Below are 25716 nucleotides of genomic sequence, written 5' to 3' on the forward strand. Positions count from 1 at the left end.
ATAATAAACATAGTATGTCAAACATATGTCAAAATGATAATTTGAGATACTGACATGACCTATCCATCAGCAAATATTCTATATATAAGATGACTCTTGGTAGACACTTTACATACTGAAGCAAAAGTCACAAATTCGTGTATCAGTCACTCTCTTATCACATTCCTTTTATGGCACACTATTTCTTAAGGAATACTAATCATTTAAGAACAATGATTTAAGTTTGTTTACTATGTTGTATATATACACACACATAAAATTTAGTGGGAAACTATTGCTAGTATTGATACTTTTAATAGAACATTTTGTGACATCTTACAAAAGTTTAGTATTCCTCAGAGCTCTGGCTTAAGCAAAACACAAAAGTATGGAAAAATATGGCAGTAGAATAGTAGATGAATAGCCACAGTTCCACGTGGCTGGAGAATAGGGTGCATGGGAGAGAATAAGGGAGTGTGGGCAGAGAGGAAAGGGTGTGAGATGAGGCAGGAGAGCTAGACAAGAATAAGATTTTGACAGTTCTCAAATCCCACTCTAAGGTACTTGAACTCTCTTCTTCATGAACACTGGGAGTATCATGAAAAGATTTGTGTCCTCGAAAATTAATTCTGATGGCAATATGGAAGACAGATTGAATAAAATAACTATTAGCAAAGAGATCAGGTACTACTACAGTAATCAAGGGGAGAATTGAGTTTGTCCTTAGTCAAGCCAGTGGCGGTGAGAAGGGAAAGGAGAAAATAGATTTGAGAACTCTTTTAGAGAGAATTAATAGAATTTAGTGGGGTATGAAGGAGAGAGAAGACAAAGATGAAGCTGCTTTTAGCTTGGATGAGTGGAATAATGCTGATTCACTAGTCTGAGAATGAGACTTGGGATCAGGTTTTAGCCAGGGGTGGTGGAGATAAACTGAGTTTAAGGGATCTACAAGGTGGTTTAGGCACAGATGTTCAAGAAATAAAAGTATAGAACTGGGACTCAGAACAGAAATAGGGATTTGAAATCCTTTCTGTATAGGCTGTAGCTGAAGCTATGAAACTAGATGAGATTATTCAAGAAGACAGCTCTAAAAAGAGAGAAAGCCTGAAGACAGAGTCCTGGGGGAGAAGGGAAGAACCAATATTTAAAGGGCAGAACAACTAGAAAAAATAAAAGAGACTGAGATAGATATGAAGGGGTAGGTGAAAAACCAAAATACTGTTATGGTACCTTGGAGAAGAAGACAGTATGTGGGTAACAGTGACAGATAATACAAAGAAGTTATATATTATGAGGAATGGGAAGAGGTCAACGATAGGATGGTACTTGGTGACTCTGGAGAGAATAGCATAGAAAAGAGAGGTGTAAAATCCAGATTGCAATGGGGTCCAAGGAATGTATGAGAGGGGAGGAGATTATATAATCATAGTAAAACTCCAGTTTTGCCTCTTATTCATGGATCATTGTGAAATAAATTGTTTTAGTCTTGAATTACTTGGGTAATTGTTTTTGCCTTTTTGCTCTGCCTTGCCTATGAAGATCTAATTTAATATAATATTCAAAGCTCTGTTTCCTTTTGATTACCTTTAAAGATACCAAATTTGAAGTCTTGAGCAATCTTTTCATCATATCTGTGGTAATGATGTGCTGGACTGAATATATTAAAGAATACTAATATTTTTTTACCTTTGTTGTTTTTCCAGGAAACAGTTTTCCCATCTCAAATCACTAATGGGCATGAGTCATTGAAAATCGTGAAGAAACTTTTTGCTATTTCCATCTCATGTATAGCATACCTAAGGGGCCTGTTTCCAGAGAGCTCTTATGGAGAACGCCATTTGGATGGTAAAGTTAAACTAAATAAATAGTCTCTTTGGCTGTTGTAGCCCCTTTTTCTATTTAGCAGTAATAAACCTTTCACTTCTCACAAAGTGTGCTAATTCCAACTTAAGGGCCTGTTCTTCAAGACAATTTGCTAATCCATTTTCCATTTTAATTTTACTGTGTGTAGTGATTTTACTCATAGGAATTACTAGTTCCTGGCTAGATGCCAGGTGACAGATGGAGGAAAAAAGAAACCTGTTTGGACAAGGCCAGTGTAAAAGCAACAGCCAGATCAAAATCTATTTGAACACTGTAGATTTGCACTATTCTGTGCCTTAATTGAATTTGTTGTTTAAGGTATACTTTGGCATTGACGAAGTTCAAAGGTGAAACACTTTTCTCCCTGTTAATATATTTAAAAAATGCTGGGGGAAAAATGTCAAACTCATTTGTTGATTAACATGGATATTAAGACAATTATTATTCTAATCAGTTCCAGCTTTTTTCTCAATTGCCAGATCTTCTACTTTCATTCCTTTTGTTTCAGTGCCCTTAAACTTACCTTATTGCCTTATATTACAAGCCATTTCTGGTTCCTTTTCTTCTCTTATTATAAAAACAAGTACCAGCCAGGTGTGGTGGCTCATGCCTGTAATCCCAGCAATTTGGGAGGTTGAGGTGGGTGGATCACCTGAGGTCAGGGGTTTGAAACCAACCTGGCCAACATGGTGAAGCCCTGTCTCTACTGAAAATACAAAAATTAGCTGGGCATGGTGGTGGGTGCATGTAATCCTAGCTATGTGGGAAGCTGAGGCAGGAGAATCACTTGAACCCTGGAGGCAGACATTGTAGTGAGTCAAGATCATGCCATTGCACTCCAGCCTGGGTGACATGAGCAAAGCTTTGATGCAAAAACAAACAAACAAACAAAACCTAAGTACCTAGGACTCAACAATTTTTTAAAATCTTATTTGTTTAAAAAGCTGGATTGTGTACTGTGAAAATGGTCATACTGCCCAAAGTAATTTATAATTTAATGCTATTCCCATCAAGCTACCATTGATTTTCTTCATAGAATTAGAAAAAACTTTAAATTTCATATGGAACCAAAAAAGAGTCCATATAGCCAAGACAATCCTAAGCAAAAAGAACAAAGCTGGAGGCATCATGCTACCTGACTTTAAACTATACTACAAGCCTACAGTAACCAAAACAGCATGGTACTGGTACCAAAACAGATACATAGACCAATGGAACAGAACAGAGCCCTCATAAATAACACCACACATCTACAACCATCTGATCTTTGACAAACCTGACAAAAACAAGCAATGAGGAAAGGATTCCCTATTTAACAAATGGTACTGGGAAAACTGGTTAGCCATATGCAGAAAACTGAAACTGGACCCCTTCCTTACACCTTATACAAAAATTAACTCAAGATGAACTAAAAACTTAAATGTAAGACCTAAAACCATAAAAACCCTAGAAGACAATGTAGGCAATACCATTCAGGACATAGGCATGGGCAGACTTCATGACTAAAGGACCAAAAGCAATTACAACAAAAGCCAAAATTGACAAATGGGATCTAATCAAACTAAAGAGCTTCTGCACAGCAAAAGAAACTATCATCAGAGTGAACAGGCAACCTATAGAATGGGAGAAAATTGTTGCAATCTATCCATCTTGACAAAGGTCTAATATCCAGAATCTACAAGGAACTTAAACAAATTTACAAGAAAAGAACAAACAACCCCATCAAAAAATGGGCAGAGGATATGAACAGACACTTATCAAAAGAAGACATTTATGCAGCCAGCAAGCCTGAAAAAAAGCTCATCATCACTGGTCATTAGAGAAATGGAAATCAAAACCACAATGAAATACCATCTCATGCCAGTTAGAATGGCAATCATTAAAAAGTCAGGAAACAACAGATGCTGGAGAGGATGTAGAGAAATAGGAATACTTTTACACTGTTGGTGGGAATGCAAATTATTTCAACCATTGTGGAAAATAATGTGGCAATTCCTCAAGGATATAGAACCAGAAATACCATTTGACTCAGCAAATCCATTACTGGGTATATACCCAAAGGATTATAAATCATTCTACTATAAAGACATATGCACACATATGTTTATTGCAGCACTATTTACAATAGCAAAGACATGGAACCAACCCAAATGCCCATCAATGATAGACTGGATAAAGAAAATGTGGCACATATACATCATGGAATACTATGCAGCCATAAAAAGAATGAATTCATGTCCTTTGCAGGGACATGGATGAAGCTAGAAACCATCATTCTCAGCAAACTAACACAGGAACAGAAAATCAAACACCACATGGTCTCACTCATAAGTGTGAGTTGAACAATAAGATCACATGGACAGAGGGAGGGGAACATCACACACCAGGGCCTGTCAGGGAGTTGGGGGCAAGGGGAGGGATAGCATTAGGACAAATACCTAATGCATGCAGGGCTTAAAACCTAGATGACAGGTTGATGGGTGCAGCAAACCACCATGGCACATGTATACCTATGTAACAAACCTGCATGTTCTGCACATGTATCCCAGAACTTAAAGTATTTAAAAAAAAAAAAAAAAACAAAAAAACTGGATTGTGAATCTTGTTGACTTGTCACTAAAATTGGAACTGTCATTTGGAAAATAAATATAAAGAGTTACAAGTTGCCTTATAAGATGTTATATTTCAAAATCTAGTCTTAAATTTCTTACATTTGTATTTAATGATATACCTTGGCCTCATTTCAGTCTAATTCTCTTGGTTGGGCACAGTGACTCATGCTTGTAATCCAAAGTGTAATCATAACACTTTGGGAGGCAAGGTGGGCAGACTGCTTGAGCCTAGGAGTCCAGGAAAAGCCTGAACAACACAGTGAAACCCTGTCTCTACAAAAAAATACAAAAAATTAGCTGGCCATAGTGGCGGGTGCTTGTAGTTCCAGCTACTCTGGAGTCTGAGGTGGGAGGATCATCTGAGCCTGGTGAGCCATGATTGCACCACTGAATTCCAGCCTGGGTGATACAGTGAGACTCTGTCTCAAAAAAAAAAAAAAAAAATTAAGCAATGTAAGAGCATCAGTAAAATGCATATGTGCTATACATCTTTTGGTCTATGAGATACAAACTTGTAAGAGTGAATGTGTTTATATCTAACATATAGTTGCAGTTTCCCCTTTTATCTGGAACATAGAATTGAGAAAGGCATATTTTTGGTAATAAACACATATTGTGTGCCAGTTACTACCCTAGGCAATGGCAGTGATACACTATATCCCTATATTCCCTATAGCTTTATTTTTTGTGACAGTTATCATGGAAGTTATACGTTTCCCTTTCAATGTTTGTTCTTAAAGAAATATACATCATAAAAATGCTAAATACTCCTGTGTCACTCTCTGGTAATTTCTGAACGTTATATCAACATGGAATAATTTTCATATCCCTTGATGGAGATACAGGTGACATCAATTTAGGATAGGAAAACAATATGAAAAGGTGAAGTTACTTATGCACAATAACACATGAAACAGTGATTGATTTTGGATTGCTTTAAACCAAAACTCTATTTATTTTGAGACAGGGTCTCATTTCATTGTCCAGGCTGGAGTGTGGTGGCATGATCATTACCGGATTACAGCTTCTACCTTCCAGGCTCAAGTGATTCTCCTGCCTCAGCCTCCTGAGTAGTTGGGACTATAGGCATGTGCCACTATGCCCAGCTAATTTTTTAAAATTATTATTTTTTTAGAGGTGAGGTTTCACTAGGTTGTCCAGGATGATTTCGACCTTCTGGGCTCAAGAAATCCTCTTGCCTTAGCATCCCAAAGTCCTGGGATTACAAGTGTGAGCCTGGCCTAAACCCAAACTCTTAATATGATATTCCCATTCTTCCCAAGTATAAAAAAGTAGATTTCAGATAAAAAACAAATACTTGAGAATAATCCATGTGAAATTTTTATTCCTTTCTTTTCACTGAGAGGGAGAGAAATAATACAGAAATGACTGAGATTGAGGTGTATATTTTAAGTTGGTCAATGGAGATAGTCTCAACACTACCTCATAATTACTTAGAATTCAATAGAGGCAAAGAAGGGACACAAATTGATTTTGCAGCCAACTCAGTTGTGCTACATTGTCGAAGGGGGAAACTCCTAACTGTAATCAAAATTGAGACTAAGCTACTTATTACCATAGGATTTATTTTTAAAGTAGATGTTTAGAGATCCAAAATGTTTTTATAAGCTATAAAACTAAATAAGTTATATAAATAAAATAGTTAAAGGAAATACCCTATTTAGCATGGACAATTTTAGTACGGCAGTCATTTAGTAGATAAAAATAGACTGTGTTTCTGTTTTTGTAGACCTCAGTTTAAAAATCCTCCGAGAAGATAAAAAATGTCCTGGGTCACTGCATATTATCAGATGGTAAGTAATAGAAATTCCACAAAAGTTGAAAAATATTATTTTTATAACAGCTGAAATTACCCATAAAACCTTATTTAGTAAGATCATTGTTTTAAATACCACTCCGTTCTTTCCTACTTTCCCTTTCCCTCTTTCTTTTACTTTTTTTTTTTTTTTTTGAGATGGTGTCTCACTCTGTCACCAGCCAGGTTGGAGTGCAGTGGCAGGATCTCACTTCACTGCAACCTCCACCCACTGGGCTGAAGCAATTCTCCTGCCTCAGCTTCCCTAGTAGCTGGGACTACAGGCGTTCACCACCACACTTGGCTAATTTCTGTGTTTTTTAGTAGAGATGGGGTTTCACCATGTTGGCCACGATGGTCTCGATCTCTTGACCTTGTGATCTGCCCTCCTCAGCCTCCCAAAGTGTTGGGATTACAGGCATGAGCCGCTGCATCTGGGCTGCTTTCCCTCTTTCTTTTGAAAAGTAATTTGATAGAAATTTGTAAGAATTATAACTCAATATATTGTTAAGACACTGATTTAGCTTTGTTTTCAAAAGAAAATTGACTTGTATAAAAATTAAAAATGTGATAAAATATTAACTATATACACCTACTAGGTACCCACAGAAATTTTAAAAATTGATAATTTATCATATGCATGTCAGGGTACTAAACATTACAGGATCCAAAAAAATTGCTCACTGTTATTTATAAAGTTCTATCAACATATTAAAAGTTGCTGGGAGTTTTTAAAAAATGATTAAATGGGAAAGGTGAGATGGTTATCAACTTAATGTATATCAAAACAAAGAATGTAAATGAATTCTGTACTTGGAAATTTTTTGGCTTTGCATGTGGTCCAATTGACATCAAACATTTATTTCTTGACAGGATTCAAGGTTGTTTTGATGCTTTGGAAAAGAGATACGTAAGAATACTTTTAAATTTACATAGGAATCAAAGACTTGTCTTTTATTCTTTAAAAAAAGAAATTGGACTTTTATTTCATTGTCGTGTTTAACAGTATAACAGTGTCTATGTTTGCATCCATAAACTAATTTCTTGTTATCTTATATCTTTGTTGTCCTGTTGATGTCTCCTTTGCATCAGTTAGAAATAAAACTCCTTTGGGAGGCCAAGATGGGTGGCTCACCTGAGGTTGGAGTTCGAGACCAGCCTGACCAACATGGTGAAATCCCATCTCTATAAAAAAAAAAAAAAAAAGAAATAAAACTCAGTTTTCTCTTTTATATACTCCTATCTTTCTGACCACAGAATTTCGTCTGAAGTCAGGGGAAGAGAACCACAGGATATGGAACAGGAGAGACAAGAATCTGGCATTTAGCGCATTGAACATATTTAGAATAGTGGCGATTCAATTTGCAGATATGGAAGGAAAAAATGGATTTGAATAATTGGTTTTTATTCTGTCTTAGTTATTTTGGTAACTATGTTTGGTTCATAACTATAATCTATTCCCTTACAATAGCTAGTATTGTATCTCAAATTTTAAAAAAAATCCAGCTTAAATTTTAAGTGCATCTGATCTTTCATGCTGCCCAAGACAGCTATGAAGGGTGTACAAAATGGAGGCTCTAGTCCTAGTTGAAGAGACAAGATGTATATAAATGATATTTATTTATTTATTTTCTTTCTTTCTTTCTCTCTCTCTTTCTTTCTTTCTTTCTTTCTGTGCAGCTTTTATTATGAGCAGAGGGCAGGACAAGGCAGGGGGCTCAGTCCTTGGCAGCGACTTTCCTCATGGGGGCCAGGATATTGCTCAGCTCCTCCTGCTTCCTGTTGGTGCAGATGTGTGTTCCCACCTTTTTCTTGATGAACTTGAAGACCCATTTGTCCTTGGAGACCTTGAGCTACTCCATGGGATGCTGCCCATACACAGTGAAGCCACACACCTCTCGGATCATATCCTACACGAACTTGGTGTGTTTGGTCAGGCACCTGCAGTGGCATCTGGGCCTGGGCTTGCTCACATTCTTGGTCACCTTGTGGCCCTTACTGAAGCCCATGGCTATAGGGTAGAGCAGAGCCATGACTGCTGCTCTCCAGTGGCAGCCAAGGCCTATAAATATTTGAAATTTCTGCCACTGCTTTTCCCCATTTTCTCCATCTATGTCTTCTTTTTACTCCTCAATTCCTGTTTCTTTAAGAAATCTTGAGGTCGGGAAGGCTTACACTGGATTATTTAGCACATTCATACATTTCTATTTCCACTGCACATTTGTTACTTATGATTTATTCAACACTGACCAGAGGGACTGAGGGATAAAAAGATAAAACAGAAGTGGGAAAGAGCTTATAGGCCATGGCAGAAAATAAGTATTTATTTGCAAGGCTGATGATTAGCTGTTACATACTGACTCAGCTGTATTTGCTGTTAAAATATTGAAATATTTCTGTATTGAATGGTAAATAGCTGTTTTTCTGAGACCTCATGTGGCTCCCAACAATATCCTCCCCCTCACCTTACCAGTGTCTCTTTGGGATCCAGAACACTCCAAAATCCAGTGACTAAAGGGTTAATATCTAGTCCAAGGGTTGCTTCCAGGAGCCCAGCTCTAGGGCTAAATTGGCATCCTTTCTGATTGGCCAGTATCTATATCATATTGAGTTTTACATGTTTATTTATTTATTACTTTTTTTGTGTGACAGAGTCTCACTCTGTTGGCCAGGCTAGAGTGCAGTGGCGTGATCTCAGCTCACTGCAATCTCCACCTCCCGGGTTCAAGTGATGCTCCTGCCTCAGCCTCCTGAGTAACTGGGATTACAGATATGCACCACCACACCTGGCTAATTTTTGTATTTTCAGTAGAGACGGGGTTTAACCACGTTGGCCAGGCTGCTCTTGAACTCCCGACCTCAAGTGATCTGCCTGCCTTGGCCTCCCAAAGTGCTGGAATTACAGGTGTGAGCCACCGTATCTGGCCTATATATTGATATTTTAAAATATCAGTTTGATATTTTTATTTTAAAATATCAGTTTGATATTTTTATTTTAAAATATCAGTTTGATATTTTTATTTTAAAATATCAGAGATATTTTGATCAACACCCCTGTAATGCCGTTAGAAAGGGATGCATGCCAAAAGAAAGATACTGATCATGTGCAATGGAAAGTATGGGAAAGGAGGCACTATAACCTGTGAGGAACAAGAGATAAATCTTTTCAGAGAAAATAGCTTTTGCGCTTTGAAGGCCCTGAATATTTGGGCAGATTCAGAGGGGGAGAAGGCCATCACTGGCATATTGAAGAGTGCTCGTTCATTCCTCTTCATCCATTCATTTAGCAACATTTCCTGACTGTCCCTCATTGAGGGGCAGTACAATATAGTTAAAAGTTCAAGTTTTGGAGTCAGATGGTCTGAAGTATCCAAGTTCTGTTACTTAATACTTGTGTGACCTTTGGCAAGTAACCTACCTTTTGGTACCTTAGTTTCTTTGCATAGAAGATGGGAATAATAATAGAATCTACCTGTTAAAGTTTTTGAGATTATATGAGTTAATAATCTAAAGCAGTGGTTCTCAAACTTTAGGTTGCATCAGAATCACCTGGAGGACTTGTTAAAACAGATTGTCAAGCCTCACCTCAAAATTTCTAATGTGAGAATTTGCATTTCAGATAAATTGCATGTGATGCTCTTGACTGCTGGTCTAGGGACCATAATTTGAGAACCACTGATCTAAAATGTTTAGAAGAGTACCTGGCACATAATAAACACTATATATGTGTTAACTATACATTCTTTATACATTGGCTATTTAATCTGTGCCAGATATTGTGCCTCGGCATTGGATGAGATAAAAATGAGTATATGTGATTCCACTCTCAGGGAGGTCACAGTATAATAGAAAGAATCACTTCTTTAATAAATAAAAAAAAATTATAGTATTACATGTACTAAAATAGCAGTATAATGTACAAAGAGTAGCTAGTTTGATGAATTTATTTTACTAAATGACTACCTGTGTGACTGACTCAGTCAAAATAACTTGTTTTGGAGAGGTCAATTTTGGAGAGGTCAAAAGACAAAATTTTAGATAGATGACTTAGACTCTTAAGTAAATAGTATTTATATTGTTTTTCAGTTGTTAATCTTTTATAACTTTCCTCAGGTGTGTACGATATGTTTTAAAAGTAGTTTGGGCCGGGCACAGTGGCTCATGCCTGTAATCCCAGCACTTTGGGAGGCCAAGGCGGGTGGATCATGAGTTCAGAAGATCGAGACCACCCTGGCTGACATGGTAAAACCTGGTCTCTACTAAAAAATTAGCCAGGTGTGATGGTACATGCCTGTAATCCCAGCTACTCAGGAGGCTGAGGCAGGAGAATTGCTTGAACCCAGGAGGTGGAGGTTGCAGTGAGCCTAGATTACGCCACTGCACTCCAGCCTGTGTGACAGAGCAAGATTGGATCTCAAAAAAAAAAAAAAAAAAAAAAAGTAGTTTGAGGCTGGGCACAGTGGCTCACACTTGTAATCCCAGCACTTTCGGAGGCCAAGGCAGGGGGGATCTCTTGAACTCAGGAGTTAGAGACCAGCCTGGGCAACATGGTGACAACCTGTCTCTGTTATAAATACAAAAAAATTTAGCTGGGCATGGTGGCTTGTGCCTGTAGTCCCAGCTACTTGGGAGGCTGAGGCAGGAGAATTGCTTGAACCTGGGAGGTAGAGGTTGCAGTGAGCTGAGACTGTGCCACTGCACTCTAGCCTAGGCAGCAGAGCAAGACTTCATCTCAAATAAATAAATGAAAATAGTTTGAGTAAAATCAAATTTGAGTATCTAGAGATCTTAAAAGATGTTCTCCTGTAAGAGCATGATTATCTGTAGTTGTGAAATTTTGGGTGATTTTTATACTTTTTTAATACTTTATATTATGCTTGAATTATTTAAAATAAGCACATATCAGTGTTGTAGATAATTATTGTAAAAAAGAGACTATATTGTATACAACTACCTAGCTTGTTTCCTTATTCCCATTCTCTATTCTTCAGCATTCCAATCCACTGTCCACACTGCATACTTTCAGAAACCCAAGTCTGATCATGTCATTCTTTTGCCTAAAAATTTTTCATAGCTTTTAAAATAAAGTTCAGAGTCCTGCACATGGTCTGCAAGGTCTGTATGATCCCAGTCTGCCTGGCCAGGGCATCACTGTTGTTTCCATCTTCAGGTCACACAAGGAATCTAGAACATGCCAAGCTTTTTTTTTTTTTTTTTACCTTTGTGTATATTGTTCCTTTTGCCTGGAAGCTTCTGTCCCCTGCCCCATACACATTGCCTAGCTAACTCCAATTTATCCTTCAAGTCTCCACTTAAATATTTACTTCCCTAGGGAGGCCTTCCCTGACACCCTCCTCCCCAGCCTAGATGGTCCCTTGATTTTTTGTTCTCATAGCATCCCATGCTGCTTCTTCATAGCAATGAACACCATGATAATGATGTAGCTATCTTTGCTTTTTTTTGTTTAACGTTGTTCTTCCCTGCTAGTCTGAATGTTCCCTGAGATTGGGGCCATGTCTATTTTTGAATGAATGCATAAATAATTGAACTCAATTAATTAATGTGTGAGTTTCACTATGCAGTCTTAAAATCAATTATTTGCAGTAACCAAAATGGCCACACAGTGGCAGTAAAGTTTTAGTCCTTCAAAATGAAATCATGGTTCTGAAAATTTTTTCTATCTTTCCTTTTCTTTTCTCTTCTTTTCTTTTCTTTCTTCCTCTCTTTCTTTTATTTCTCCCTTTCTCTCATTCTTTCTTACAGGGTTTCACTGTGTTTTAGTCCTTCAAAATGAAATCATGGTTCTGAAAATTTTTTCTATCTTTCCTTTTCTTTTCTTTTCTTTCTTCCTCTCTTTCTTTTATTTCTTCCTTTCTCTCATTCTTTCTTACAGGATTTCACTGTGTTGCCTAAGCTGGAGTGCACTGGCACAATCACAGCTCACTGTAGCCTCAACCTCCAGGCCTCAAACAATCCTCCTGCCTCAGCCTCCCAAGTAGCTAGGACCACAAGTGTACACCACAATGCCTAGCTAATTTTTTTTACTTTTTTGTAGAGATGGCATCTTACCATGTTTCCCAGGCTGGCTTTCAACTTCTGGGTTCAAGTGATCCGCCCACCTTGGCTTCCCAAAGTGCTGGAATTATAGGCATGAACTACTGTGCCTGGCCTGAAAGTTTCTGATTTGTATTCTAGTTTTTAAAAACAATTATCATTGGCTTGATTATATTTCTATCTATGTCTATATATTACTCTTTCAAGCAGAGGTAATCTTTTCATAGTAGTATGTATGTAGAGAGGACAAGGACTTTATAGACATATAAGACATTTTTACTTTAGTAGACTAGTTTCAAATGGGATGCTTTTTGATGTACTTGTAGCATATTTAATTATTTAGTAATAATGAATTATTTTATGTATTTTTTGCCTCCAGAACTAAAATATAACTTTTTGAGAGTAGGGATAGTTATCTTTTTTGTGTCTCTCTCCTCTCCAGCAGAGCCCTGGGTATGTAACAGGCACTCACTTGAATGAGTGAATAATTAGTACAGTTGGACTTCCATGTATCAGAGCATTCTATATCCACAGATTCAACCAACTCGAAAATATTTAGAAAAAAACCGGTACAACAATAAAAAGTAATACAAATAAAAAATACAGTGTAACAACTATTTATATAGCATTTACATAGTAATAGGTATTATAAGTAATCTAGAAATGATTTAAAGTACATTTGAACTCATTACACATTGTATACAGGTATCAAAATATCACATGTACTCTCAAAATAGGTACAACTATTATATATAAATTAAAAAATGCTAGTCATTCAAAAATGGAGAGAAAAAAATTATAGGAAAGAATCAGTTTTTAGATATCTAGGGAATTCCCCTTTATAATGCAAAAAAATTGCTATCAAAATTGTTAACATATAATATACTTTTTTTTTTTTTTTTTGAGATGGAGTCTTGCTCTGTCACCCAGGCTGGAGTGCAATGGCACAATCTCAGCTCACTGCAACCTCCACCTCCCAGGTTCGAGAAATTCTCCTGTCTCAGCTTCCCGAGTAGCTGGGATTACAGGCACACACCACCACTCCCAGCTAATTTTTTGTATTTTAGTAGAGACAGGTTTCACCATGTTGCCCAGGCTGGTCTCGAACTCCTGAGCTCAGGCAGTCTACCCACCTCGGCCTCCCAAAGTGCTAGGATTACAGATGAGCCACTGCACCTGGCTTCATATAATAAACTTTTAGCATAAAATTAATTTTGACCCTCCCGAAAAAAATATAGTTGACCTTTGAACAACATGGCTTTGAACTTCATGGGCCCACTTATACATGGATTATTTTCAGTAAATAAAATTGGCCTTCTGTATCTGTGGCTTCCACATCTGCAACCAAAGGTAGATTGAAAATATAGGCCGGGGCAGTGGCTCATGCCTGTAATTCTAGCACTTTGGGAGACCGAGACGGGAGGATCATTTGAGGTCAGGAGTTCATGCCCAGCCTGGCCAACATGGAAAAACCCCGTCTCTACTGAAAATACAAAAATCAGCTGGGCATGGTGGCGGGTGCCTGTAATCCCAGCTACTTGGGAGGCTGAGGCAAGAGAATCCCTTAAACCCGGAAGGCAGAGGTTGCAGTGAGCAGAGATCATGCCACTGCACTACAACCTGGGTGACAGAGTGAGACTATGTCTCAAAAAAAAAAGAATGAAAGGAGAAAATATAGTATTTGCAGATGCAAAACCCAGATACGGAGGGCTGACTTTTCATGTACTCCCTGAGGGACTTGAGTACACATGGATTTTGGTATTCAGAGGGAGTCTTGGAACTAATTCCCTCTCCGATACTGAGAGATGACTCTATCCTTTTTTTCTGACTTTCTGGATATTTTTTTCCTACCCAAATCTTTGGAACCTCTTTGAAATATAATATTTTAATTAGTCTATTAAAAAGAGTGATAATATAGGTGCAAGTATATAATAACACTAGTTTTTTTTTCTTTCTCTGGAAGCTACGTATGGCAGTACTGACAGTAAGTACATACTCATTTAAAGACCAAGCCTTGGTCTCTATTTTGTTGTCTTTTGGCAAGTGAAACATTAAAACATTATTCTCCCTCTTCCTCCCTGATTTTCTTTATCTGTCTTGGAAACTAAAAACATAAGATCTATTAAAAGTCTTAAAATTATGAATTGTGTATTTCTTCGGTATAATACATAGGAAAATATATAGGCTGTACTATCTGCTTCATTTATTGGCTCTCAGGATTTTATTTTTTTAGTTACTTTACAGACTCCAAATTTTTTGTTTTTGAAGTTTGGTAGACTCAAAATTCTGTATACCTTTTGAGTTTAACATGTTATATGTAGTTAAGACTAGAAAATGAGAAGATGCCATTGAGAGTCTTAGATCTATGATTTATTGAACAAATTTTAAACCATAATGGATTATTTAGAATTTATTTGTAGCTCAGTTATGGTAATTATAAATGTCTCATTATTAATTTCATTTTATTCAGTGTTCATAGAATATTCTAAGACTCTACATTCACAAAATAAGCATAGCCTACCTCTAGCTTAAAATATGTCTATACTCAACGAATAGAGCACAAATTGAACTCTATATAAAAAATGTACTCTATGAGGAGTAATCCAGTAAATTCCAGAAATTAAATGCTGTTTATTTTCCCTTATACAGCTTTATGCAAATCCCACAGGACCTGAGGTAAGAACACACACAAACATATAGGTGGGTAGTATATGTATATTATATTTTAATATGTTTATCTGAGTTGAGGCTATAGATTGTTACTAGACTACCATATGAGCAGAGGAACTCATAGTGGGCTCTTTCAGTATATTTTACTATAAACTTGACCAATCTCTTATTATAAGATTTTTCAAAAACTATCTAAGGGTATTGGGGGAGAAAGGCATTGAGAAGAACTGAGCCTATTCCCTGACCTGTTGGCATTAAGAGTCTCTTAATGTATAAATGTATAAAACCATGTTTTTTTCTTAAATTTTTTTAATTTAATTTTTTATGGACTTTTTTTTCCAAGTAATATAAAACCACATTTTCTTATTAAACTGATTATGAATCATTTCTGTTTATGGCCTTTTGGGAAAATAAATGAGATATAGCATAATTTTAATTTTCTTTTTTGCCAATTCTCACCTTTTCTTGCTTTTATAGATTTTCAGAGCTTTACCTCTTCTCTCTTTAGATTTCTTCCCGCTGTTTAGAGAATCCGACTCATCTTCAAGGCCAACTATGTTCAAATCTTATATGTAAGCCTCTTTGGCTATTTGGTCTAAACTAACTTCTTTCTTTAAATTCCTTTTCCAGCAGAACCCCCACAATTTAACACACTCAATTGATTCGTATTGATTACTTAATCTCCCCAACCAGATTGTAAATTCTTTTTTTTTTTTAAGACAGCATCTCACTCTGTTGCACAGGCTGGAGTGCAGTGGTGCAGTCTTGGCTCACTGTGACCTCTGCCTGGCAGGTTCTAGCAATTCTCCTGCCTCAGCTTCCTGAGTAGCTGGGATTACCGGTGTGCACCACCATGTCCAGCTAATTTTTATATTTTCCATATTTTTAATTTTTATATTTTTAGTAGAGAGGATTTCACCATGTTGGCCAGGCTGGTCTCGAACTCCTGACGTCAAGTGATCTGCCCACTTCGGCCTCCCAAAGTGCTGGGATTACAGGCATGAGCTATCATGCCCGGCCCAGATTGTGAATTCTTGAGGACAAGAGTCTTGTCTTGTTTTCTATCTCCCAGAGTGAATATCATAATCTTGGACACATGATAGTTACTTGGGCCACTTGGAATGTGGCTGTGGCACAGAAATGGAGGGAGAAACCTTCCGTTCTCTTCTCACTTTATTCTTTGTCTTTCTCCTAGCTTTCTTTTTCTTTGCTTTCAATTTTCCTTCTCTAAGCCTACATATTTAACCTAACTGGTGGCAATCTAGACTAAATTATGCATTTTTCGCTCTTAATATTCTTTCTTTGCAAGATGACATGTTACTTTCTTTACTTTTTCTTTGCTTTCAATTTTCCTTCTCTAAGCCTACATTTAGCCTAACTGGTGGTATTTTAGACTAAATTATGCATTTTTAGCTCTTAATATTCTTTCTTTGCAAGAATATTAAGCTGTTTAAGCGAGGGGTAAGAAAACTGTTGCATACAGTACATAGCAATTCCTCAATGCCCAAACTAGTTCTATCTTTTATTATCTTTGCCTCTTGTTTCATTTAAAAATGCTTCCCAGCACACCCTAAGTCTGAAGGGAAGTTTCCCAAAATAAAACCTTCTAATAGTTATTAAATTTGTCATTTTCTTAGTGTAGTATTTATCATGTTTTCCTATGCATGAAAACTTCCTAGTTTGAAACCAGGGTTTTTTAGGGTAGTGAAATGCTAAGCAAATTGAGCTTAATTACAAGAAAATATTACAGAGTGGGAAGAAATGCAGGCATATATAATAATGAAGTTAGGAATCAAAAGCTTGTTATGTGGTAAATTTTGAGCTATCATTTATGACCCAGGAAAAAATACTGTGAATGTTTACAGAGTGTTCCTCTTACAGGTAGGTAGTGATCCCTAACCTCTATGTGTTCACAGTATACTTTTTATTACTAAAAATTTCAGTAGTATGTTGGGTGATACTAAAACACTCAAAAGAACCCAAACAAATCAGTAATAATTACAATGTAACTACTACTCTGGTATAGCAATGTTCATAGGGCCTAAAAAGCATCCACAAGTTACATTGTTTTATGGTTGCTATTTAGCATCAAGTCACTGATACAACTATTTACCTCCCTGATCTCATTCTCTTATGTACTCACAAAACAACTTTCTAACATAAACATAGTCTTTGGCATTTATCTCATATTATGCCATGTTTCTTGAGTTGTATGCCTTGAAGTATAACCTTTCCTAAACAAAATTGCACAAACAATAACAATGTTTATATATGCCTGAAGCAAAAATACACTAGACACGTGGATTAAAATTGTAGTACCATGAAGAGTATGTCATGGTACAACAATTGAGAACCTCTGGCTTAAATCAAACAAGTGTGTTTCCTTGGTTCAGAAGGCCAACAGAGTTCTCAGCATTGCACAAAGTTGGGGTGCTTCCAGGCTTGAAGTTTTGTTCTGGTTGTTCCATCTCATGAAAGAGATGACCAACAAAATAACTAAGTAGCTAAGTAAACTAAGTACTAAAGTAGTGAAGAGTGATAGTGTAGCTTTTCTATAGGCACACACTACAAAATGAGTAAGCAAGTATTAGTAAAACATGTAAACCAAAATGTAAATAAGAAAGATTTACACAGCTTAATGCATGTAAGACCATATATAATTATTATATATGAATATTGTGAAGGCATAAATCTTATGGTTTCATTATCTATTCCTTTGTGCCTATTTACCATTGAAGGTGGTCAACACTCTTTATTTTTTATTTATTTTTTTTATTTTTATTTTTTTTTGAGATGGAGTTTCGCTCTTGTTACCCAGGCTGGAGTGCAATGGCGCGATCTCGGCTCACCGCAATCTCCGTCTCCTGGGTTTAAGCAATTCTCCTGCCTCAGCCTCCCGAGTAGCTGGGACTACAGGCGTGCGCCACCATGCCCAGCTAATTTTTGTATTTTTAGTAGAGACGGAGTTTCACCTTGTTGACCAGGATGGCCTCGATATCTTGACCTCGTGATCCACCCGCCTCGGCCTCCCAAAGTGCTGGGATTATAGGCGTGAGCCACTGTGCCCGGCCTATTTTTTATTTTTTTTAAGAGACAGGCTCTCCCTTCTTCGCCCAGGCTGGAGTGCAGTGGTGCGATCTTGGCTCATGGCAGCCTTGACCTTCTAGGCCCAAGCGATCCTCCTACTTCAGCCTCCCAAGAAAGCGAGACTGCAGTTGTTCACCATGATGCCCAGTTATTTTAAAAAAACTTTCGTAAAGATAGATTATGTTGCCCAGGCTGGTCTCAAAGGATCCTGCTGCCTCAGCCTCCCAAAATGCTGGGTTTACAGGTGTGAGCCACTGCACTTGGCCAACACTCACTTTTAATAGACTGCTTCATGAACTTAACTATAAGTCTTTCCTGTTTCTAGCCACAATATACTTTTAGATACTTTATTTTAGAAAAAATCCTTATAGGATGAAATCTGAAGTAAGCATGAATTCTACCCTGCCCAAATATTTATTCATTCAGCAAATATTAATTGGGTTCCTTTTATGTGCCTAGCACTGTTCAAGGTATAAAAATACAGGAGTGAATGGGATAGGCAAGATCTCTGCTCTCTAGAAGCCTACATTCTTATGAGGTAGGATAAACAATAAATAAGTAAATAAAAATTAGTACAAATAATTTCACATAGACATAGTGCTATGAAGAAAATTTTTTAACAGGTGGTGTGCTAGAGAGTGCTGAAGTGGAGAATGAAGAAGGAGGGTTTGGATGGTTGTGTTAGATTAGGCACTTCCTAGGAGGCCTCCCTGAGCTAAGATGAATAACCAGGAGGAGTCAGCCCATGCAAGTCTGTGAGGGGCAATGGCATGTGACAGGCCAAATAACACCATCGTTAACATCACAGGCACTGGAGTCAAATTGCAGTTCTACCACTTACTAGCTTCATCAATAATGAGAATAATAATGTCTCCGAGTGTTGGCTACACAAGAATGAACTGATGTAAAATATTTAGGGCAGTGCCTGAATATTATTCTTATCATTAACTGGAGACAGCATGTTCCAGAGTATAGCTGTGCAAAGGCCCTAAGGCAGGAAGGAATACTGAGTGTTTGAGCATAGAAAAGGTGCCATGAGCCTGGAGCTCAGCTGAGTGAAAGGGAAAGTGGCCAGAAATAAGGTCAGAGAGGCAGGCAGAGGACAAATGAGTAGGGCCTTGCAGATCAAGATAACTTTTGGATTTTATTTTAAGGGTGGTAAGAAGCTAATGGGGGATTTTAAGCAAAGGAAATACATGGTCTGACTTGTATTTTCAAAAACTCCTTTTGGCTACAGAGCAGAGAACAAGTATCAGCTGGACTTGCGATTTGCTTTAGAGATAGACCTAAAAATTCTTGCCAATGGGTTGGAATATGGAAGGAAAACGAAAGGCTGCATATGTTTCTGTTGCTTTGGCCTATGTGACTAGATTTAGTATGATTCATAGAAACCACTGATGAGCAGTTCAATGGTTCATCTTTATTAGGCAACACATTAGTCTGAAAAGTGTTATATGAGGTGTTAAGAATAGTGCCTGCTGGGCTGGGTGCAGTGGCTCACTCCTGTAATCCCAGCACTTGGGAGGCTGAGGCGGGCAGATCATGAGGTCGGGAGATCGAGACCATCCTGGCTAACACGGTGAAACCCTATCTCTACTAAAAACACAAAAAATTAGCCAGGCGTGGTGGCACGTGCCTGTAATTTCAGCTACTCGGGAGGTTGAGGCAGGAGAATCGCTTGAACCAGGGAGACAGAGGTTACAGTGAGCCAAGATTGTGCCATTGACCCAGCCTGGGTGACAGAGCAAGACTCCGTCTCAAAAAAACAAAAAAAGGAATAGTGCCTGCTGTAAATATACCTTCCTAGATAAGCCAGAGTTAGACTAAAGTTAATTAAGGATTAGCATCTTCTGTAAAACAGTTATTAATATAACTCTTTTATTAGTTGCTTCAGGGATCAAATAATAAAGTGTAAATAAAATTATCAATTACTAAAACGACCTCCTCTTGATACAGTTTTAAAAAACAAAAGATCACTCAGAGCATTAAAAAGCTAGAGTTGATTGAGAAACATGGGCAGGCAGGAAGAATGGGCATTGTTTGCTTGGCAGAGCAATTACACCCAGCATTGGCTAAGAGAGGACTGATCATCTAGCCTATCTGGAGTGAACCTGTTGCTATAGGCACCTCTAATCTCATCTGTCTGTCCTACTGTATTTACAAAACAGTTTTCTGAACTTGATTTGATTTCTCAAGTAGACTGTCTTGTTAGGAAAATGCTTTTCTCTTTTAAAATTAACTCCATTACAAATCAATCTCCTTAGAGTTTAAGCAGCATGAGCCATTTTTCCCAGGAGCTTATCGCTTGTAATTAAGTTTCATGTTAAGGTTTAAGATCAGCAAAACTGGGAGACTTAAAGTAACAGAAACACTGAGACTTTTTCTGATCAGTCTAACATCCTCATTTTCCCATTGTCAAGGATCAAATACTGAACCAGATGAATAAAAGACTTTTTTTGGGGCACGGAGGGACAGTCTCTCTGGTAGCCTGGGCTGAAGTACAGTGATGTGATCTTGGCTCACTGCAACCTACACTTTCTGGGCTCAACTGATTCTCATGCCTCAGCCTCCTGAGTAGCTGGGACTATAGGCGTGCACCACCACAACTGGCTAATTTTTGTATTTTTAGTAGAGACGGGGGTTTCACCATTTTGGCCAGGCTGGTTTTGAACTTCTGGCCTCAGGTGATCTGCCTGCCTCGGCCTCCCAAAGTGCTGGGATTACAGGTGTGAGCCACTGTGCCCGGCCAAGAACATTTTTTTGTGTTCTGATTTAAGCTTATACCCTGTATCTGTCATTAGTACTTCTCCAGTTCTGTGGACATACTCTATGACATGTCTGGGCTAAACATTTGCTTCAACTACTAGATGTTTATTTTATTTTATTTATTTATTTATTTATATATTTCACTTTTACTTTTATTTATTTATTCTAGTCTATTCTATTTTTTGAGATGCAGTCTCGCTCTGTCACCCAGGCTGGAGTGCAGAGGAGCAATCTCGTCTCACTGAAACCAACACCTCCTGGGTTCAAGTGATCTCCTGCCTCAGCCTCTGGAGTAGCTGGGATTACAGGCGTGCACCACCATGCCTGGCTAATTTTTGTATTTTTAGTAGAGACAGGGTTTTGCCATGTTGGTTGGCCAGGCTGGTCTTGAACTCCTGATCTCAGGTGATCCGCCCACCTTGGTCTCCCAAAGTGCTGGGATTACAGGTGTGAGCCATTGTGCTTGGTCAGACATTCATTTTATTTTAAATAGAATATCTCTCTTATGAGAAAATTTGTCCCTCTTTATTTCTAGTTTTCTTAACAATGAGGAGAGCAGAGAGCAGTAGTATCTAGTTTTTAGTGCAGGACTGAAAAAACAAGACTAAGACTTGATGTCAGAGATCAGCTTTCCTTTTCTAATTTTTTCTAATTTTCCTGTTGCCACTGTAGTCTTCCCTGAATTACTGCAGTAGCCTCTTTATTGCTCTCATGGGTTTTATTTCTTGCCCTCTGCACTTTTTTTTTTTTTTTTTTTGAGACGGAGTCTCGCTCTTGTTACCCAGGCTGGAGTGCAATGGCGCGATCTCGGCTCACCGCAACCTCCGCCTCCTGGGTTCAGGCAATTCTCCTGCCTCAGCCTCCTGAGTAGCTGGGATTATAGGCACGCGCCACCGTGCCCAGCTAATTTTTTTTTTTGTATTAATAGAGACGGGGTTTCACAATGTTGACCAGGATGGTCTCGATCTCTCGACCTCGTGATCCACCCGCCTCGGCCTCCCAAAGTGCTGGGATTACAGGCTTGAGCCACCGCGCCCGGCCGCCCTCTGCACTTTTAAAGGAGCCAGGGTGATGTTTAAGAAATGCACATCACTCACTTGCTTAAAACCCTTCTGTAGACTTCTGGCTTACTTAGAATGAAATCCAAACCCCTTACCATGGCCAACAAGGTCCCATAGTCTTTTATAACCTCATTTCCTGCATTCTCCCCCTTGCTCACTGGTTTCTAGCCACTGGGCCTCCTCTCTGATCCTAGAAGAGGCATCCCTTTTCACTTGAGAGCCTTTGTATTGCTGTTCCCTCTGCCTGAGGCATCCACCCCCAAGATCTGCACATAACTGACCCTTGAGGCTCAACTCAAACCTCGCCTCTTCAGCAAGGCCTTCCTTGGCCTTTGCAAACCGAAGCAGCACTTGTCTCCTTCATGTACCTCTCAATCACAGCATCTGCTTCTTGTTCACAGCACTTACACTATCGGAATTAGCTTATTTCATTTGTTTATTTATTTATTGACTGTTTCCCCTACTGGATTGTCTGTATATTCCAGAAAAACAGGGACCTTTTCTGTCTCGTTCACCACTGTGACTCCAGTGCCTGGCACAAAGTAGACATTCAGTACAATATTTGTTACATGAATGAATGATTTCTCAAGTGGTTCTACTGTTCATTTACCTAATTGGGTTAGATACTTGACTCTGTGATTTCATTTTTCCAGCTTTAAAATGGCAATAATAGTATCTTTCATCTAATTTATTTTTAGCATGGAGGAGAAAAACTAGATTGTCTTTATATTTGGAAATGTTTCTCTTGAATAATGTGATGCTGTGAAACAGAGATATAGGAAGTATAGTAGGTACACAGTCAAAATGTTCCTTATTATCAGGTAAGATTCTGGATTTCTTTTCTAAATTGTTATTTTTTCTTTATTTCCTTTGATTTTTGTAGAAAGTGACTGAGATGTACCAGTTCAAATTCAAATACACGAAAGAAGAAGCCACTATGGATTTTGACAGGTAGAATCTAACTGCTTAATGAACATGAGAAATATATAGGATTGAGGTAAATGTAAGCTTCTTGAGGACAGAGAAAGGCCTTATACTTCTTTTCAAATTTCCCCACGAACCCTACAGAAAACCACTATTATAAAAAGAGGCTGCAATAATTGTTTACATTCCTGAAATCTGTGGATTAAGCTGGTGGGAATAGAAAAAATGGCAGGCAGCACAATGATAGAAATTATATTAATAAGCTGCCTATATGCTGTTGATTGAAGTACTCCATAAGGCTCTGTCTACCCATTAATCCAAAGTTTCTCAACTGCTATGCCAAGATACTGATCCTCTCCATGCTCAATATAGCCAGACTGTGCCTGGAGTAGATAATACCTCTGGACTACTTGCCTATATGCACAACCTAGTATGTCATGTAAATATCATTTTCCATCTGTCCTTGTATGAAAAGATTAGAAAGCACTGCAGTTTCCTATTACGTTGAAAACTCCAAGTTTTAGGTATACTAATGGGTTAAATAGGAAACACAAGGACATTTGCTTCAGAAGGTCCCCAGTGCAGATGGAGATGTTTCATGGAAGAGCAACATTAATTTTTCTCCCAGTAGCTTTTGGATTCAGACCTGCCAGGAGGGATGGAGAGCTAAGTATTGCTGATGAGATGGCATAATAATGGAAGGTACAGATGATGGTGAAAAGCTCTGGATAATAGAGGAATCCAAGTAAAGGGGATGGATGCCCTTGAAAGGAATGATGAGAGACATGGCCTAATTTTCAATTTTCCCTACTATTAGCTCTGGCTCATCATTTACCATGAGCTTGAGGACTTTTCTCTAAGATTCACTCCCTTAATTATCCTTCCATTTGTAAGACCTACAGACAGCACTAGGATGTGAAGAGAAAATCAGTTCCAAAAATGAGAATTAAAATATTACCTTTTATTAGCTAACATTGTATAATACTTTACAGCTTAGACAGCAGCACTTTTCATACATACTTTCTCACATAAAAAGTTACCTTTTATTCTCCAAAACTCAAATATATACTGATGGCCAGATTAAACTCTTTTGTTCTGAAGGCACATATGCCAGGAGGTAAGCAGTAAAATAAAAATGGCCAGATCTTTCACATAATAAGGAGGAGAGAAAGTAATGCATATTATTGATTTCCTAGAGAAGAAAGATAGGCATTTCTTTAAATGGGAGTTCTGAATATGATTTTACTGATGTATCCTGTAGGATCCCATGAGCTACATGCGTATAGCCCTTCATTCTGGTTATCTACATTTGAATTGGTTAAATCTTGGTTGGTAAAATTTTAAGTTGTTGAAAATTGGAAGAGGAGCTAATGTATTCACTTAATAAATGTTTGCTTCATGAATTCACACTGCCTCCAAGTATCAGTTAGAGAAAAATCCAACGGTTTAATTACTTAGGTTTATTTTTCATATTAAGAGCTAACTTTGTTAATGGCACTGTATAAATATATTGTAGTCATGGTCCTTCCTGGAAACTACTCAAATGTGAGACTAACTGGGGAAGAAAACTTAGGAGATAAATAAACAAAGTTTAGAATTAGAAGGTAATTTAGTCCAAATTGTTCATTTATTCATTAATTCAACAAATGTTGATTGAATAGCTGGGCACCAAACTCTGTACTGTGGAGATGAAAGGTAGAGTCACTAACAGTCTAGAAGACAAACAGTTATCCTGGGGATAAGATGAGGGTATTGTCAGAGAAGACTTCCTTGAAGAGGTGGCACATGAGCTAGGTATTAAAGGATTAATTTAGGATGATCAGGAAGAGAAGTGGAAAAGCACAGTACAAGCAAAGTGAACAGCATATGCAAATATTGTAAGTGAGAGGAAACTGGGTAGTAGCTGCAGATGAGGATGGAGGTGACGATGTGATGGGTTGTGAAAGGAATTGTGTACCACACTGAGTTTGATTGAAAGGTGATGGATATAATAGAAGAATTTTAAGTAAGAAGTAACATGAGCAGATTTTCCTATTAGTAATATTATTTCAGCAGTGATACGGAGAATATTTTGCAGTGTGGACAAGAAGGAAAACAGGAAAAATAGCCACTGTAGTAATCAACACAAGAGTGAGGAAGGGATACTTTTGAGAGATAATCAGATGGTAGAAAGACCCAGAGCTGGTGATGGATTTTATGCTTGAGAGTTATAGAAATGTCTTTACACTTATCTCACAAATGAGCTAATTGACCTAAATGACTTGACCAAGTTTATTCAGCTAGTTAGCAGCAGAGCTGATATTAGATCCCAGGTCACCTAATTCCAAATTCATTGTTCTTACTATTGTAGTATATGATTTTTTACTAATCAGTTTTTTTAAAAGATCATATTTTAAATGTTTTTAGGGAATTTGCTACTTAAGAAATTCTTTGTATATACATTGCAAAAAGTACCATCCCTCCCCTAATTTGCATTCTAAAAAAGTCTCAAAATGTCCTAATGTTTAATTTATATTTAATCACATAGTCAAAAGTTTTCTTCCTTTTGGCATAGATTGTCAATATTGTATATGATTGAAAAGTATACTTTTGTTCTATGTAGTTGTAGCAGCAGTACAAGCTTTGAAAGTGGAACAAACAATAAAGATATTAAGAAAGCCAGTGTTCTACTGATTCGTAAATTGTATATACTGATGCAGGACCTTGAACCACTTCCTAATAATGCTGTACTTACTATGAAACTGCACTACTATAATGCAGGTAGGTAGAAAACTTTAGGCTAATTCCTTCTTCTTGCTGAAGTAATTGCTGAACTAATATTTTATATAAGTAGAAGGATTTTGCAAGCATCTGAAAGAGATGTCTGTTGCTACACATGAAAGAT

At 37.7% G+C, this 25716-nt stretch overlaps 1 protein-coding gene across 8 annotated transcripts in view; it reads left to right on the forward strand.

Moving 5' to 3' along the window:
* The window catches only part of HORMAD2 (HORMA domain containing 2), a 91164-nt gene that overhangs the window by 20164 nt on the left and 45284 nt on the right, over positions 1–25716 (forward strand). For 5 of the 8 annotated variants that reach the window (XR_010339349.1, XM_012464983.2, XM_012464985.2 and 2 more), the window contains exons 3-9: positions 1683–1824; positions 6205–6268; positions 7144–7180; positions 14288–14308; positions 14974–15000; positions 22792–22859; positions 25435–25592. Coding sequence is in view for 7 of the 8 variants with exons in the window: in XM_012464983.2 (XP_012320406.2) it covers positions 1683–1824; positions 6205–6268; positions 7144–7180; positions 14288–14308; positions 14974–15000; positions 22792–22859; positions 25435–25592 (517 nt within the window). In the remaining variant the exon portion in view is untranslated. The remainder of the gene's footprint in view (positions 1–1682; positions 1825–6204; positions 6269–7143; positions 7181–14287; positions 14309–14973; positions 15001–22791; positions 22860–25434; positions 25593–25716) is intronic. The other 3 variants (XM_012464984.2, XM_021666176.2, XM_064367891.1) reach the window with 3 other exon arrangements.

The sequence above is a fragment of the Aotus nancymaae genome, unplaced genomic scaffold (assembly GCF_030222135.1).
Source record: "Aotus nancymaae isolate 86718 unplaced genomic scaffold, 86718_ANA_hifiasm-v0.15.2.pri h1tg000076l, whole genome shotgun sequence".
NCBI classification, from domain to species: domain Eukaryota; kingdom Metazoa; phylum Chordata; class Mammalia; order Primates; family Aotidae; genus Aotus; species Aotus nancymaae.